The sequence below is a fragment of the Phalangium opilio genome, unplaced genomic scaffold (assembly GCF_054372755.1).
Source record: "Phalangium opilio isolate 3A_F unplaced genomic scaffold, DU_Popi_V2 ptg000217l_1, whole genome shotgun sequence".
Classification (NCBI taxonomy): Eukaryota; Metazoa; Arthropoda; class Arachnida; order Opiliones; family Phalangiidae; genus Phalangium; species Phalangium opilio.
In genome coordinates, this window is record NW_028324218.1 from 3,971,510 (window position 1) to 3,989,743 (window position 18,234).

Genomic DNA, 18,234 nt, shown 5'->3' on the forward strand with positions numbered 1-18,234 from the left:
TATTCGTTTGGCGTTCGATTTGGGCTTTCATATGACACCAAGAACGTCCAAATCGGCTCATAAACAAAAAAGTTGTAAATTTTCATGACTCATGAAGTTAGTTTGAATCATGAAAATTTTAAACTTCGTTAGTTATAAGCCGATTTTAACGTAATTAATCTCATTTTAAAGGTATGCTTCAGCCTCATTCAAATATGTATTCAAAAATAATGTACCCCCACAAGTTTACATGAAAAACCAGTTCATTTCAGAGGCAAAACAATAATTTGAAATTTAGATTCATAAAATTCAAACTTCACATTATCACCTTCTAAAGAGGCTTCCCCCGAACCTGTCAGATCTAACAAGTAACAACTAAGGTCAAGGGGGTAGGATACTTCCCAAAACTAAACCGTGATATCTCTAGATGAATCTCTAAAACAATGAGTGTAGAAACTGTAAACTATCCAACACCACGACTTACGGACGTGTTACAAACCTAATTAATCTATTTCCCCACTTATATGCTAGAATAAGTGAAGAGGCACAAATTGAAAGCATGAATCATGCATCATACCCTAGACTGTAGTGTCAAATATAAGTCTAAAACATTTGTCCCTAAATGCAACGTTCGTTTACTCATAAATCATATGTTTGACGTAACGTTTTGTACTTCATTTACTTCCGACAGACGTTATTTGCAAAAAAAAAAAAATGTCCGAAGAACAGTACCTAATCATTCATACATTGAAATAAGTGGGACATTGTTTGTGTCTTTGTGTATTTTGGTTATGTTTGTTTATAATCTGACCCAAATATTGTCAATACATCAATCAAAATTGACCGAAAGCTTTCATTAAATAAATACGTAAAATAGTTTGTAACAGGCCTTTCGTTTTTCTTTTAGAACTATAATAGACTAATGGCACCCGATGTTATTTCCCCATAGAGCTTAATGCAGTCGAAGGCAGAGGGCTGCCGTTACCCTATAGGCCTGAACCAAGGCTTAAGAAAATGGCTTCAAACTGGGTACTCACGTGACGCCAATTAAGTTGAATTGGGACCAAGGCTTAACTGATGAAGATTATACATCCAAAAAATAGGTTTTATACTAATTTACTGTTTCAAATCCATAATCCGGGTGGTTTTTAAGGCGCACTTCATTGAATTTCAACAAGTTTTAACTTTAATTACAGTTAATTTACCTTAATTTCAGCACGAACACGTAACACACGCGATAACCGACAAACCGAACTTGAAACCGGACCGGAAGTTGCTTAAAGTTAGAAACCGGCGAGCCGCTTAGTGACTTGCGTACATCTACCGGACACCATCTGAACTTTCAAAACGAATCTGAAATTAAATAAAGTTAATTTATATTTAATTAGTGTTGTAAAGAATAAATTAATAATTATTAATAATTACATAATTAATTATTACTTAAATCAGAAATATTTATTTAATCAAAAACATTTGTGTTTGTATGATAAATACGAAATTGCGATACTCTAGCGGCATCTATCGACAAATTTCGTTACTAAGGCTTGCATTTTACGAACCATTCGGGGTTTGCTCTTCCAATAAGCATATATAGGGTGGTTAAGAATATATAAGTTTGAGTAAACTCAGCCTGACTATATATTTTTTCGATAAAAGATTTTTTAAAATTTAGAAAAATTTAATTATCTTGAAAAATTAAGTACAGGGTTCATAAAACTTATGGATAACCGATTTGAGAAAATATGCCAAATATAATCAAAACAAAACTCAGAAAAATTTCCAAATACAATTTTTATTGAAACCATAAATCATTTTAGTTTTCCGGATAATTTTTCTTGTATTAAAATTTTACACTCAACAAATTATTTAATTCCAATTATTTTTTAAAAAAAATTATACAAAATTTTCCAACCTAAAAAACTCTACATTTATTATAAACCATTTATAATTATTACCAAACCAAACGCAAACGCAAAGAAATTAATTTTCGTATTTTTTTTTTTAATTTTAATATTATTAAATTCCATTTAATATTATTAATATAATTATGTACAATTATAGAGAAAAAAATATTTATAATTTTTCAATTGAGATCTTTAAATATTCAAAAAACAAAATCATGTATAGGGGAACCCATATTCAAATTAACCCCGTATGTTTCTTCCCCCATTCATACAGCGCCCGATGCTGATTGGTGATGTGATGTCACCGATCTCTCAGCCAATCAAAAACTTCCCCCTCCTGGGATGGGACAGATGTTTAAAAACGAAAAGAATTTTTCAGAATATTTTTATTATTTCATGAAAAACGCTAAACCGTTAGTGATTTTCATGAAAAATAATGAAAATTTCATGATATTTCATAAAAAATGATGAAAAATTGTGAAAATTTCAAGATATTTCTTGAAAAATGTTTAAAAATTCATGAGATATTGCGAAAATTTCAAGATGTTTCGTGGAAAACGATGAAAATTCATGAAATATTGCGAAAATTTCAAGATATTTTGTGGAAAATGATGAAAATTCATGAAATATTGCGAAAATTTCAAGATATTTCGTGGAAAATGATGAAAATTCACGAAATATTGCGAAAATTTCATGTTTAATGAAAATCATTGACATTTTTGAGAAATATCATGAAAAACACTGACATTTTCGTGAAATATCATGAAAAACGCTGACATTTTCGTGAAATATCATGAAAAACATTGACATTTTCGTGAAATATCATGAAAAATGGTCATATTTCATGAAAAAGCATTGAAAATTTCATGAAAAAGCATTGAAAATTTCATGAAAAACATTGAAAATTTCATGAAAAACATTGAAAATTTCCTGAAATTCTATGAAATACTCTGAAAAATCTTAGGGAGGGCTCAAAATGTTTTGGCGGGATTATTTTTTTTTATATTCAAAACAATATTTGTTATCACAAATTCAGCTAACACAAAAATAGATAGCCCGTAATTTTAAATTTTAATTAATAATTAATTTTTATATATGAATTTATGGGCGTAAAAATTAATGTACAAGTTCAAATAATATCCAATAACCAGGAGTACATAACTTGAAGTGAAAAAACCTTCCACGACATGTGTATCCATCCATGTGTACAATCAATATTTATTGTGGTATTTAGAATAAAGTGTAAGTGACACCTAATTTAGAATTATTTTCCCTTAAGTAAAGATTACTTACTTCTAAACTAAATTTAATTTAGTTTTTCTTATTATTTAATAGCGTTTATTTTACGATTAAAGTTGATAATGTTGTGTCAATTACACTTTAAACTAAATTATGAAAGGTTATATTGCTAGGTCATGAAAGGTCAAACCATAATCTACCATTATAAGTGCCCATGATTTCTTTTTTCTTAAAAAATATACCAAAATTATCAAAAAAAAATTTGTACTAAATATCTTGACGGTTTTTTATATAGAAACGTTAAATTTCTCGAAACTTCTTTTTAAAAACACCGGAATATTAAAGTATATTATTTTAAACTAACTTAATTTTAATTTCACGTTAAAGAACGCTTAATTTTAAGCATATTTCCAATTGGAACCATTCCCGTATCACCAATATTAAAGAAGATATAGCCATATTAAGTTTAGACCAATAGGAATTTATCCCATACGTAAACCAATAGGAATTTAGCCCCATCAACCAATGAGCGTTAAGCCTTTAATTTCTACTATATCTTTTTTACTATTATAGATAGAGATATGGTTCCAATTGCAAAAATACTTTAAATTTTACATTCTTTAACATAAAATCAAATTTAATTAGATTAAACTTAACTTTAATTGTAAAGATAATTTTGTTTTTTTCAAACCGCAAGTATTTTTATATATACATAACTATTATTATTTTTCCCACTTAGAAATAAATTAAAAATAAATATCTACTTTTTAAATGATAGAGAAAATTAATGAATTTATGGTTATAGGTTAAAAGTTTGAGAAACGAACGACCAATGGTATAAATGAAAAAAATGACGTCACAAGTCGATAACCAATCAAAAAGCGTCCGTTATCTCAAACCAACCAATTATAGATTATAATGATAATAGATTATATAAAAAATGATATTGCAAATCGTTAAGGCCATTATTAAGATTAATTTAAGCTTATAGGTTAATTATATGGTGGGAAACTTTAAATTAAAGTCGATAATTAAGTTAATTAAGGACTTTAAAAGTATGAGATCGGGATTTTTTCTTTTTTATTTTCAAACCAAAAAAAAAATGTTGCACCTCTGTAGACTTGGCTGATATTTCTCCAATATATTTTTTTAAATAATTTTCAAATTGGGGTCAATTCAGTTCAGTTCAGCTCAATTCAATTCAGCACCGGTTTTAATTTAAAATAAATCCAACATTTTTTTATTTTAATTTCTTTCTTGATCTGAAATAAATAAAATAAACAATAATAAATAAAAAATAAATAATAATAAATAAATAAAATAAATAAAATAAATAAAATAAATAATAATAAATAATAATAAATAAATAAAATAAATAATAATAAATAAATAAAATAAATAAATAAAATAGATAAATAAAATAAATAAATATTAATAAATAAATAAATAAAATAAATAATAATAAATAAATAAAATAAATAAATAAAATAGATAAATAAAATAAATAAATATTAATAAATAAATAAATAAAATAAATGAAATAAATAAATAAACAAATAATTATAAATAAATTAAAATAAATAAATAATTATAAATTGATTGATTTATTTTTAGATAAAAAAATTATCTTAAAATGGCGTCTATTAGTGTTTTTAGGGGCCACCCTGTTATTTTGCCACTAAATTTCGGTTTTCGACACTTGAACTATAAGAGCTATATCAAAAGTAAATCAAGAAATTTCAACGGCTTAGAAAGTACTTGAGAACATCTGTGACAATAATCATTAACGCGGGTCGTTAAGACAAATAATCACATCTCTTGAAAGTGGCATAGGCACTTAACAGAACTTAGGACTTCAAGTTGAAATATACCGGATTTATCATAAGTTTATATGATATGTTCCTTCCATAAGTTTGTTTTATTAATATCTGGTCATGACAAACTGAAAGGCTTGTAATTCTGAAGTGAGTGAGGTAGGTCATAGATTCGAGGAGGTAAAGCGAGGGAGGCCTGGTGAGTGAGTGAGGTGGCGCTGCTGTCAAAGGGGGCTTAGTAATGCAGATTAAATAGGAGTGCCTAGATGGAATAGGTCCTAGCTGCAAAATTAATTAACCACCACCGAGTGTACTTAGGACTTCAATTTAATTCGCTTCCGTCGTTCTCCTTCTCGAACTAGTTATCTCGAGTTGTAAGTCTCTCAGTAGCATTACGAATAGTATAGGTAGTGCATGTCATACTTATGGATGGAACATATCACTTATAAACTTATGATTTATGTAAAGAAAACTTAGCGCTAAGGGGGTTTCTGAACTTACAAGAAAGTGTTTTTGTAATGAAAAATAATGCTATGACGTCAATAAGAGTAGATCAAGGAGATTGCAATTATGGAAGCAACATTAGGTTATTGCCATCCAACTCTTTGTTTATTCTTTCTAGCCCTGATTGTATTTCTCGGTAGCATCAAGTCTTAGGTATCGTTGGATAGCTAAGAAATAGGGCTATGACATACTCAAAGGACATCCCCGTATCTCTTATAGAACCAGAGTTACAAGGTGTCCTATAAATAAGCCCATGTTAACGCTACGGAGAGGACGTTAATTAACATTTTGCTTAATTACTCGGGCCCTGATTGTTGTAACCCCCAAGTATAAAGCATCATTAGAAAGGCAAGAAGTTGGTCTATAACATACTCAAAGGAAATCCCTGAATCTCTTGCACAACCAGAGTTATAACAACACAAAATCTCACTACCAATTCCTCAAACCTCAAAAAAATAAAATCACTGAGCAATTCTGACATCCACTTTGACCGTCACCATAAACCCTCCAAAAAAACCAAAACCCTCTCGTTCAAAAAACAACATCTCCGGGCCCAAAGTTCAACGCACTTTATCAATATGAACCTAACTTACGCAATATCAATTACTATATACTCTCTAGAACTACGAACACCAAAAAAATAAATAAAACTTTTTCTCCTTTAAAAAAAAGGTTTATATTGGAACTCGACACTACTCAAATAAAACCTAATTTTATATAGCCACGCCCACCTCCCCCTATTCTTCCAACCTCCCTACTTCATTCCTTAACTTTATTTCAGCGTAAATTAATCAAGAGCAAATTCCTGGAACTCAATACGTTCAAAAAACACCACGTGGTATCTCCCGGGAAAAAATAGCGCGAGAGATACGTAACGCAAAGCGCGCCAAAAATTCCATAGCACGAGATTTGAGAAGCGCCTTCTTTTTTTCCCGCCATTTTTTTTTAACTTTCTCTCGTGCCTATTACGTCACAGTTGTTTTGAATTTTGTCTAATAAATATTGTGGTGTTTTTTTAACAGGAAAAGTATGACTATATCTCTTATCCGTTTAGGTTTAAATTTAAATGTTTTTGACGCCATTTTAAAATGATAATTTTATTATTATATTGTTTGTTTGTTTGTTTGTTTGTTTGTTTTGACTTACGTATTAATCTTTACGTAGAGGCTCTACGTTTTATTTTGATGTCAGTTTCGGATGATGAAGTGACTGATTGTTGATGTTGTTGTTGTTGTTGTGGTTGACCCGAAGAAGAGGTCAATTTTTTGGTCACAGTGTTTTTACGTTTTCTTAAAAAATCTGAAATAATGATTTTATTATAATTATAATTTTAATTATTAAATTTTGAAATTTCAATTGTTAAATGCGTGTTGTTATTATTGTTTTTGGAAATGGTTTTCGACGTAATTTTGGAAGTTGGAAGTTTCATATTTATTTATTAAAAGTTTTTCCCGGTCTTTAGAAAATATTTAAATTTTTTTTCCAGGTTTTTTTAGTAAATATTTAAATTTTTTCCAGGTTTTTAATAAATATTTAAATTTTTTCCAGGTTTTTAATAAATATTTAAATTTTTTCCAGGTTTTTAATAAATATTTAAATTTTTTCCAGGCTTTTCATAAATATTTCAACTTTTTCCAGGTTTTTAATAAATAAACTGGGCGTTTATAACAAAAATTGACACAAGGGGCGCGCCTACGACAACAAAACAACAGTTAGAAAAACCCTTTTAAAAATTTATTTATTGCGCAATAATTCCTTTTTTTATGGCTTAGTCATTATTATTTGTAAATGGGGGAGGGTAAGAAACCGAGGAGGGAATTCAGAGTAAGCGCATTTACCCGGAGCCCTTGAACTTGTGTACACAAAAAAAAAGAAAAAAAAAACGGTTGGGGGGGGGAACACACTTCAAAATCAACTTATTCAAAAAGTGGGTGGAGCTTAAAGTCATTAGTATTTAGTAAGCCGCGTTTTTAAACCCTTTCAATAGACAATTTCGTAAATTACATACAGAGAAACCAACATACTGGGGCGACGCCATTGGGGTGTTCTGCCTATCGCCAAGAATCACCGCCAGAGGCAGTGCGAATTGGCTAGAATCCAAAGGGGTTTATTTAGCTCCATCTGGCGTTGTTTCTTGGCTATAGGGAGAATACCCCAATGGCGGCTTCACCCCCTGTGTTTGTTTCTCTGTATTTAATTTCTGAAATGGTCTATACCAGAGCGAGTAATTTTAAGTAACAAGCCCCGTTTAAACGTTCATGGTTACTTGGTTAAAGGGTACTATAGTCCTTGAGAGGATTGATAAAATTTAGGGTTCATACAATGTTTGGAAAACCGAATTCCCCGAGTTTCCAGGTTTTTCCCCCGTGTATTTCCCTGCATTTTCCAGGTTTTTCGGAAGTGGTTTACAATACTGCAAGCTTAAATCAGTCTATTGTTGTTGATAGCCGTTGAATATTGCACACGTCACTAATGAACTATCTGGCAACACTTGTACTTGCACGAGTCAATCTATAAAATTCCCATACTATTAGGTATTGGTAAGCAAACCGCATTAAAAAATTTTAGAACGAAAAATAATCGAGAGAAAAAAGGCAGATTGGTTGATTTCAAACCCCCTTCGAATTAAATTGACTCGCGAGGCATCGTACCCGGAGCCGGGCCATCAACCCTCGACAACACCCCCTGGTGAGGCAAAGAAAAAGCTTAGAGAGGTGTATGTACAAGAGAAAACCCCAACCGGGACGGGAGTGAAGTTGAAGTTGGAGAGAGGATGGCGAAAACCCCTCCTCATCTATGAAAAAGGACATTAAAAGCATTGAACAATTTTTAATATAATCTAAACTCTAGCTAGAGTACTACAGAAATAACGTAGGCTATATAGAAAATACCTTGAACTTAAATAACCACGGAGGTTATGATGTATTGTACCAGGAATGCATACAGCCACTAGGAATGTTTGTGTAGCCAACAATTTTCACTCAACGTATCTATAGGCGGCTTGTGGGAGGAGCTAGCTAGATTAATCATTATGTATCTCACTGCCTGTTGCACCTTGCCCTTTAAGCGCCTTGGAACCCGTGTTGCAACCCAACCAATGAAATTACACAGTTAGAAAGACTCCATCAGAATTATCAGTGGCGTGACGTAGTTCTCAAGCCACACCCACCCGAATTCATAGAAATTAACATGGAAGATACATATTTATGGGTACACAATGATTCCTAGTAGCTGTATGTATTCCAGTTTGATATCTGCCGTTAAAGGAAAACTCCTTCGGTTACTTACACTAACTATATAAATTTGCACGGTACGGTTGGTTAAAGCACTGGTTAAAGGAGCAAAAACTCAGCGAATCCCATACTAGGGTATATAGTATATACACTCAATTAACAGGCGAATCGAGTTCAAAAGAAGCCGGCGATATGCCAAATTAAGATAGCATTAAAAGAACGAACTAACAGTGCCATCTTGCGGTAACAAAAAAATACGTTAAAATCGTTTAATTTTTATTTTCATCAATCGTGACCAGGAATAAATACAGCTAATAGGAATTATTGCGCGCCATGTTAACTTCTATGCTGGTTTTGTGGGCTGGGCTTGAGAACGTACTATCATAATTCTGATGGAGTCTTTGTAATTGTGATTTTTTCATTGGTTGGTTGGGTTGCAACGCGAGTTCATAGCCCATGCGCAAGGTGTAACAGGCAGCGAGATATCGCCAGGTAAAATTCGTCATACATAATGATTAGTCTACCTAGCTCCGCCCACAAAAAAAATCCGCCCTAGATACGTTGAGTGAAAATGAATTGCTATGCACAATCATTCCTAGTAGCTGTATGTATTCTTGTCGTGACAATGAAGAAATGTACTACTACCCCATGCATGATGCTTTAGTGTATAGAGCTGCACCTGTACCTGTACTGGAGGAGGGGAGGGAAAGTTATACAGCGTGGGAAATATGAAATAGGATCCGAACGAACCATTCTATGAGAGGTATAGAGCTTTCGGTTTTTTAATAGGGATAGGGATGCCAGAAATTGGGTAATTAAGCCACTATGCTATTGGAACTCCCTACATTTTTACCTATAATATTTATATGAGATTTTCTTTTTTTTTTTTAACTTATTTCGTTTTGGTATGCGTGATGGTATTTATTGCTATTAGGGGAATTTTTATTATGAATTGGAATTTATTTAATAATTAAAGTTATTAATTTATTGGTGATTATATTTAGGAATTTAAAAGGAAAAAAAAAATTGGGATATGTCGCAGATTTTTAAATTCTAAATTAATTCCATGATTTTTCCCTAAATGTTAAAAGTAATTTTCCCTGATTAATTTTAATTCTAATTAAGGTACATGTTTTTTAATACAATTCTGGTCGCCATTTTCCAACATGGCGGCGGTTTCCAAAAAAAAAAAAGACTTTTCAATGGAACAGCGACTGTAATATTTTCAAACTTATGAAAATACCCCAATAGGCATATGAACAATATTAAATTAAGGAATATATTTTTGGCAGCCATTTTCCAATATGGCGGCGGTTTAAAAAATACTTTGTTTAGTGATTCAGTGAACAGCGAGTGTAATATTTTCACATTTATGAAAATAACCCAGCCCAACCAGTAAACCGAAGATATTATGTAATAATTCAAATTTACAAATATAACCCAACTTTTAAAATAATTAGACCATTTTAAAACTACAATAAAACCATTTCAAAACTACAATAAAACCATTTTAAAACTACAATAAAACCATTTTAAAACTTACTACAATAAAACCATTTTAAAACTACAATAAAACCATTTTAAAACTACAATAAAACCATTTTAAAACTACAATAAAACCATTTTAAAACTACAATAAAACCATTTTAAAACTACGATAAAACCATTTTAAAACTACGATAAAACCATTTTAAAACTACAATAAAACCATTTTAAAACTACGATAAAACCATTCAAAACTTGAATTAAATCTTATATTATAAAAATTAACAATTAAAGTGACGGTAATCACATATTATTTTATATTATATCACAATTACATACGGCACCCTCTCCAGAAAATAAAATAATTCCCAGAAGAAATAAAAAATAATTAACGATACGCTACGCTCCTAGTGACTGCAAATGACAAGAATAAACGTTAATTATTGGGCTTTGACTTTTTGAAAGATGCAATTAACAGAAAGAAAAGCTTTGTAGTACGACTGTAGTGTTACAAGTTGAATGTGCATTAGTGTTAACGCTATGAAGATGGTGTTTAAGGGACAATGAAAGATGTTTTAGAGGACTTAAATTGAAATCGGACTGGTATACCATTCCTACGTTAGTTAGGAATGGTGTAGTTTAATTTTAAAGGTGTAATATCATTTAATAATAATAATAAAAAAAGTTTTTAAATTATTCAAACTTCTTTAAAAATCGGATTGAAACTATTTAACAATTTATTTTTAAAACATTTGTAATATTCTTAATATTGAACCGATTTTGGGACAATTTGGCTTGTTTTACAGCTCGTATTAAGTTATATTTTAATACGTCATTCAAAATGGTTCAAAATAAGCCTAAAATCGTCAAAATCGGTGAAAACCTCAGGGAAACATATAAAACAAATTTTTTGAAGAATATTTTTAACTTTAAACATTATTTTACAGCTTAAATAAAACTCTACACTATTAATATTTGAAAGCGAATATCTAAAACCTTCTAAATAAATAAATAAATAAATAAAATCGTCAAAATCTGTCAAAAACCCAGGGAAACATCAAAATTAAATAAAAAAATAAATTAATAAAAAACTATTTAAATTAAAAAGAAAAGAAAATTAAACTTTAAACATTCGTAACTTCCTTAATTATGAACCGATTTTGGCGTTATTTGGCTTATATTACAGCTAGAATTAAACCCTACACTAATACCCAATTAAATTTAAAACAAACTGCCCTAAATTAACCTGACACTACCCCTTTAAAGTACATACATTACGCAATAAAAGTAAAAGTATATTCTTTCAATACCACTACTACAAAACTATTAAGGGGTGGATTTGTCCTTGAAAAAACTGGCGCTTTAACAGAGTTCACCAACCCAATGACGTCACACACTCCCAGGCTCGACTCCTGACGTCACCCGTAATACGCATGCGCTAAGAATCAAAACATCAGTAAAAAACCTTAAAACGTGATTCGCGCGCCATGTACTTCCAATCTACTTTAAAAAAAAAACCAAAAAAAACTGAACATCTCCAAGGTTATACCCTTAAAAATGGACAAACCCAATTAAAAAGCATTACGTAAACCATAGCATACTATAGTATATCCCTCAATGTAAGGTTAAGTTGACGCCATCATAATTATATGAAATAAAAGTTCAACCTAAGTTTGGAGTGGTATTAAAAGGGGGAATAATGTAAAAACCGTGGTTTCAGGTTAATTTGACGCAAATTAAGTGATGGGAAATTATACAATGTATTATATATTAGAGTCTTTCTTTACCCCAGATATGCCCTTAAGACATGTATAGTTCTTCTTAACAGTAATTCGCCTTATGTTTAATCAGCGCCACCTAAGGTGTAGCGGCGACTTTGGGAACTTGAAAAAATCGCGACCAATCAGAGGACGCTGTTTGTCCGACTATTTTTTTTATTGGGGATATTTGGAGAAAAAAATGTTTAGACGAGTGTGATGTAGATTTTAACCATTTTCGGCAACTAAAACGGCTGATTCTCGTTAAAACGGTTAGAAAACTGGCAAATCGTGTTATTCTCGAAGATATATAAGCGTTTAAAACAAGTAAGACAACTTTTTATTCGTTTTATACCCGTTAAATCCATCAAATCGCGTTAAGCCTTGGCTATTTCTTGCAGCATTTTCCATTGATTGACGTCGTTTTCACTGTCCAAGATTTACTTTTCGAGAAATTTAACATTTTCTGTGAATTTACTTAGATCGAACTGTTTTGTTTTTGCGTTAAATACGTCCTAAGCTTCATATTGTTCATAAAATCTTCATGATGGCTTTGCCAAAACGAAAGCTGGCTGACGTTGTGTCAGCGAAAGTGAAGAAAAAACCGTGTGCGTTTACAACTGCAAGTACTTTGGGAGATGATTCTCCTAGGTTGTATTGCCTGTGCCAGCAACCAAAAGACAACTCCAAAAAGATGGTGCAATGCTCATTGTGCGTAGAATGGTACCATCTAACTTGCGTGAATTTGGATGAAGACAGCCTGGACTTAATAGATGATTATATGTGTAAAGCATGCATCGACGTAATGGTTGTAAACCCAAACATGTCAAAAGAAGGTGAATGAAGTTGCTGATATTCATTATGGCCACCAGCCTTTTTGAAAATAAACCAAATTTGTTATTTCATAAAAAGGACTCCTTCGTTTACAAGGAAGAGTTACCCCAAAGGAAGGATGGGGTGAAAACGTATTTCTAACAGATTTGTCAGATGGGATTGCCGAAAGTCACTCAAAGACAAAGCGTGAGAAACAGGAAGGATTCATGCTTTTTAGGGAGGAGAAGATTTTAGGTATTCAAAGCAACAGAAAAGGTATGTCACATTATGACATTTTGATTGATTGAGATTAATTAGAGTTGAACCGGTGCTCTAGGAAATGTCATTTTCATAAGAGCTACATGTGACGCGGATAGAAGACCCAAAACCTACAACATGTTTGCCTGTTTCAATATCGCCAAAGAACCAAATCAATTAAAATGGATATCATGCTCTTGCCCTGCAGGAAATGACGGTGATTGTAAACATTCGATAGCACTTTTATATCAACTCATTGACATCGTAAGAATAAAAGCTGAAACCTTGCCGCTACGTGGGACGTGCACCAGCAGGCTTCAAATGTGGCATGTCAAGAAACCAAAAACAAACGAGCCGTTTCTTCTTAGTGATTTGGAAATTGTTAAACACGACCCAGCCAAACCAAGGAAAGCTCTTTTAGGGTGCGCGGTTCGTACGTTTAATGTGTTGCCACCGGGGTCTCAACCGATATCTAAAGAAAAATTGGAAAATTTCGTTAAACTCTTTGACAAAATGGACATAAGTATGCCAGTCATCGGTACAATAAAATCGAACGAGTGTATTCCAGTCCAACCTAAAATACACCAAAATACATTTTTGATCGACAAGTTGTGGGAATGGGTAGCTAAAACTCCAACGAGGGAAAGGAATGAAAATTTTCTGAACATTTCTGATAATGAAATTAAGGTATTGAAAAGTATCCAAGTAGATTTAGCTGGATCAAAATATACTGAGGTTAAAACTCGCTTACAAAGCCGCTCACATTATTGGCATAAGCAGAGGAGTCATCGGCTCACGGCATCCATGTTTGGAACTTTTGTAAAAATGCGAGATGAGACTGATCCAGTAAAAACATTTCAACAAAAGAGGAATTTTGTTACAGCGAAATCATTGGATCATGGGTTGAAATACGAGCCGGCAGCTTTCTCGTTATTCACACAGAACATCAAGACCCAAAGCCACACTTCTGTTGGATTAATTGTCAACCCGCAGTTTTGTTTTCTCGGAGCTAGCCCTGATCGCCTTGTATTGATTGAAGATCAACTATACCTAGTAGAAATAAAGTGCCCGTACGCTATTTTTAAGAATAAGGAAACTATTAGGACAAAAGCTGCCTCTGGTAATTTTATCTCTTTGTGGATGAAGAAACTGAAGAACTTGAGCTTAAGAAAAATTCGGATGTGTACCATCAAATTCAGGGACAGCTTCTAGTTTGCAATATGCCTGTGTGTTTTTTGGTGGTATTTGTACCACCTGGTGACATTGAAATTTTGATGATAATGAAAAATAACAATTTCACCAACGGCAGCTTACTTCCCAAACTTTCTACTAAATATTACATGCATCTCTTACCATCCTTTGCCAAGGAAATGTTTGAAAAACCAACTGAGTAAGAACGTAACTGAAAATTTGGTGTATCATCCTAACCATTTGTTTTAAAAAATAAAATCTTTATGTCTAAATGATAACGGCAGTAGGCAATGGGACCTGCCAAAACAAAACTCCCAATGAGTAACGATCAGGCTGGGAAATAGCACACTTCCTCTGGTCCAAAACCAGTTTATTAATTGCTTGGACTAGTTTTTTAATTCAAAAAGTGGGGATTACTGGTCCTCGGGACCAGTTTATTAATTGCAAATCTATTGGAGCACAAAGGCTGGGACCAGTCCGGAGACCAGTTAATTATTTCGGGGACTAGAGGGGTCACTGGTCCCAAGGACTAGTTTAAAAAATATCCTTATTTCCCAGCCTGGTAACGATGTGGTGTTTCTCGTGTCACATCTTTTTGTAAGCCTTACGAATGAGCCCGTTTTTATTAAAACCTCTCCAAAAACATAATAATAATAATAATAATAATAATAATAATAATAATAAAAAGCTTTTATTAGGATATACCTTTAAGTCTGAACTTATTTACAAAGGTGTCCTGTAGTTTAAATTATTTTACACTTCATTATGTATATTCATTTAAAATTATTTTACACTCCAATATTTATAATCATTTAAAATTATTTTTCACTTTAGAAATTTTAAAATTAATTATCTTTAAACCATATCTTGTTTTATGTATTGGTTAAGCCTGTTTTTAAAAACATTTATAGACTTTTCTGTTTTGATGTCCATCGGTAGATAGCACAATCTACTTTTAATCCAATTTTTGAACCAGCTTACCGGTGAAATTTGACAAATGGCAACATACTACATATATTTTCTCGAGCATAGGTGTTAAAGTCAATGGAATTTCTCCTTTCAAAATTTTAAATTCTTTAAGCCGACCAATAGCTCTTTCTATGTGTATTCTGGCAAAAGCAATCTTGCGTGTTTCGGAGAGTTGTGATGCGGTGAACTGGTCACGACCTTGAAGAAATTCAGGAATGTATAGCTTCAGTTTCTTCAAAGCAAGTTCTTTAGCGATATCAAAACCCCGGTCAGCCATGATACCGTCACCTTCTTCCAACATGTCCAAAAGGCCACAATGAAGAATAAGTTTTTTATCAGATGTTCTTCCACAGTATAGGTTTGAACAATAAGTTAAGTGTCCTGATCCAGCCATTCCAACAAGCGCTTTGACCGTGTTGCAATGCTTATAAGCGCTGAAGGTTTCTCGTTGAGCTTCTGACGCAGATGGTTTTTCAAGTTTAAACTCTGTACAGTCTACGATGATCCGTAAATCTGGATAACGTTTTTTTATTTTGGCCGAGGTCAACTCGAGAGCCCTTTCCAATGAAGCAAAAACTGGTAGGTGAAGGCAACGTTCGTAAAGAAACAACACCCACGTGTTAATTATTCGTGAAACATGCCCTTGCGACAAATTATACAGATCAGCTAAAAACTGTTCCTGGGTTCCCAATCTTAATCGAACCAGTGTCAAGAAAAACTCCTATTGGGTTTAATTTTCTAGGACGGCCGGGCTTGACAACTTCATGAAAGTCTTTATCGGTGTTATCTCTTATTTGGTTCGTTTCCTGACCAACATAGTTTAATTTTGCGCATTCTGGTAACAGAAGTTGATAAAACGCCCAAAAAACTTCATATGAAGGGAAGCCTGTATAAAATCTAATAGCAGTATCATTGCTAACAAATCTAGTCACAGTAAATTTTTCTTTGGCACGCAAGGATAGTAATTCTAATTGTTTTCTCACAAGTTGTACTTTGCCAGGGGTATTAGGAGTGTATGTAGATTTCAAAGAAATTCCGCTGCTAGGTAACGACAAAGATTGGCTTGACTGCACCGTGGCAATACTGCTTCTCTGAGACTCAGATTCGAGCTCATCAGCATCGTGAAGGCATATAATATTAGGTAATGGGTTTTCTGGGTCGGGATCTTGCAACTCCACCTTCTTAATATCACCGCCATTTGATTCCTCAAGCTCTTCCAGATCAAAAGACAAAGCTCCCATTTCTTCCAAAATTTCAGTTCTTTGTTCAGGGCTCAAACGACAGAAAGGCTGTTTCGGAACGTGTTCATCAGTTTCAACCATTACGTTAGTATTCCGAAATACAGACGGACACGACTGAGGTTTTAAGCGTTTAGGCTTTGGTTTAGCGGTGGGGAAATAATCTGATTCTATGAAATGTTTCGAACAAACTCGGGCGCTATACAGGTCGGTGGGCAACGGTCCTAGTGCGTTAGTTATGGCATCAATCCATTTTTGTTTCATTGTGGCGTCTTTTGGGAAAAAATGGTAAGAAAGGGATTTCAAACTGTTGTTGCAGCATTTTAAGAAACAACGGTTCTTTGATGCCATGTTTCTTTAAGTAAAATGTTAAATTTCTCGAAAAGTAAATCTTGGACAGTGAAAACGACGTCAATCAATGGAAAATGCTGCAAGAAATAGCCAAGGCTTAACGCGATTTGATGGATTTAACGGGTATAAAACGAATAAAAAGTTGTCTTACTTGTTTTAAACGCTTATATATCTTCGAGAATAACACGATTTGCCAGTTTTCTAACCGTTTTAACGAGAATCAGCCGTTTTAGTTGCCGAAAATGGTTAAAATCTACATCACACTCGTCTAAACATTTTTTTCTCCAAATATCCCCAATAAAAAAAATAGTCGGACAAACAGCGTCCTCTGATTGGTCGCGATTTTTTCAAGTTCCCAAAGTCGCCGCTACACCTTAGGTGGCGCTGATTAAACATAAGGCGAATTGCAGGATTAAGTACGTTCTACGTTATGTTAATTTAATGCTTCTATATATTCACAATATCTATTACATTTTTTTTCACAAGGTGCATCGCATCTTTAGAGGGGAATGGCATTGCATTGCATTGAACTGGATTTCAATTGCATTTGAATCCTTTTTATTTCTTTAACTAAGGGAAAGTGTCCTTTAATTTTAAATATGGTAGGTTTAATAGGAATGCATACAGCTAATAGGAATTATTGTGTGAATTCGGGTTTTGTGGGATGAATAAGTAAATAAATGCAAAACTAAATAATAAATTATATAAATAAATAAATAAATAAATAAATAAATAAATGCAAAACTAAATAATAAATTAGATAAATAAATAAATAAATTAAATAGATAGATAGATAATTAATTAAAAAATAAAAAGTAAATAAATAAAAAAGTAAATAAATAAATATATAAATTAAATAGATAGATAGATAAATAATTAAATAAATAAATAAATAAATAAATAAATAAATAAATAAATAAATAAATGAGTAAAAAAGTAAAAAATAAAATCAACTAAAAATCATGGTAGCATCAAAAACTTGAAATCAACTTCAGGATACCGAACAACGAACCCTTTATCCAAAAAAAATATAGTTAAATAACAAAAACCAAAATTACACTCGAGTAAAGAACAGCGTCGCTACATTGTATCTGATACCCTAAAATATAATAACATGGTTTCACAAACACGCGAATTACACCGTCAAAAACTTTACGTTCGGTTGAAGGGTTGAATACCCCTAATATTCAAGGACAAATCCAATTCAGTAACACTAGTAGTAGTAGACATAATTGTAGACCAAATAACGTCACGCACGAAAAACTAAAAGGGGGATCCCTTATGGGGGAAAAATCGGTGTGGTCATAGAAGTATAGATGTATAGAACATTTTTGGACTCGAGATGGATTGATTGATTTCTCCATAGAACTTACCAACAATGCATCCCACTGCATGACTGCACTTCGGCAAACTATAATTACCCTTAGCCTTTTTGTTACACCCTATAACGAAATTATTATTATAAGCTTAAATTTCATGATGGGGAACTAACTTTCGCT

The 18,234-nt window shown here is 32.4% G+C and overlaps 3 protein-coding genes across 3 annotated transcripts in view; 1 reads left to right on the plus strand and 2 right to left on the minus strand.

Moving 5' to 3' along the window:
- Positions 1–1,750: 1,750 nt before the first annotated feature.
- Positions 1,751–18,234, minus strand: part of LOC149615759 (uncharacterized) — a 66,346-nt gene continuing 49,862 nt past the window's right edge. Inside the window, exons 4-5 of the mRNA XM_089857472.1 lie at positions 6,587–6,739; positions 1,751–4,384 (exon numbers count right to left, since the gene is read on the minus strand). Coding sequence (XP_089713598.1) covers positions 6,597–6,739 — 143 coding nt within the window. The 3' untranslated portion in view covers positions 1,751–4,384; positions 6,587–6,596. The remainder of the gene's footprint in view (positions 4,385–6,586; positions 6,740–18,234) is intronic.
- LOC149615760 (uncharacterized) lies at positions 11,989–14,453 on the plus strand. Its single transcript, XM_089857518.1, has 4 exons — positions 11,989–12,242; positions 12,317–12,751; positions 12,828–13,004; positions 13,066–14,453. The coding sequence occupies exons 2-4, from the start codon at positions 12,460–12,462 to the stop codon at positions 14,196–14,198; spliced, it is 1,602 nt and encodes a 533-aa protein (XP_089713644.1). The 5' UTR covers positions 11,989–12,242; positions 12,317–12,459; the 3' UTR covers positions 14,199–14,453.
- On the minus strand, positions 14,852–17,141 carry LOC149615761 (uncharacterized). Its single transcript, XM_089857519.1, has 2 exons — positions 16,887–17,141; positions 14,852–16,812 (listed from the first exon to the last, which is right to left on the minus strand). Exon 2 carries the CDS (start codon positions 16,733–16,735, stop codon positions 15,809–15,811), a length of 927 nt encoding a protein of 308 aa, XP_089713645.1. The 5' UTR covers positions 16,736–16,812; positions 16,887–17,141; the 3' UTR covers positions 14,852–15,808.

Bases quoted from the DNA above. Each gene is read 5' to 3' on its own strand.
- LOC149615761 (XM_089857519.1), bottom strand. From the start codon at position 16,735: ATGGCATCAAAGAACCGTTGTTTCTTAAAATGCTGCAACAACAGTTTG.
- LOC149615760 (XM_089857518.1), top strand. From the start codon at position 12,460: ATGATGGCTTTGCCAAAACGAAAGCTGGCTGACGTTGTGTCAGCGAAA. The intron at 12,752-12,827 runs GTGAATGAAGTT...TTTCATAAAAAG, and splicing joins CCCAAACATGTCAAAAGAAG to GACTCCTTCGTTTACAAGGA. The intron at 13,005-13,065 runs GTATGTCACATT...CCGGTGCTCTAG, and splicing joins TATTCAAAGCAACAGAAAAG to GAAATGTCATTTTCATAAGA.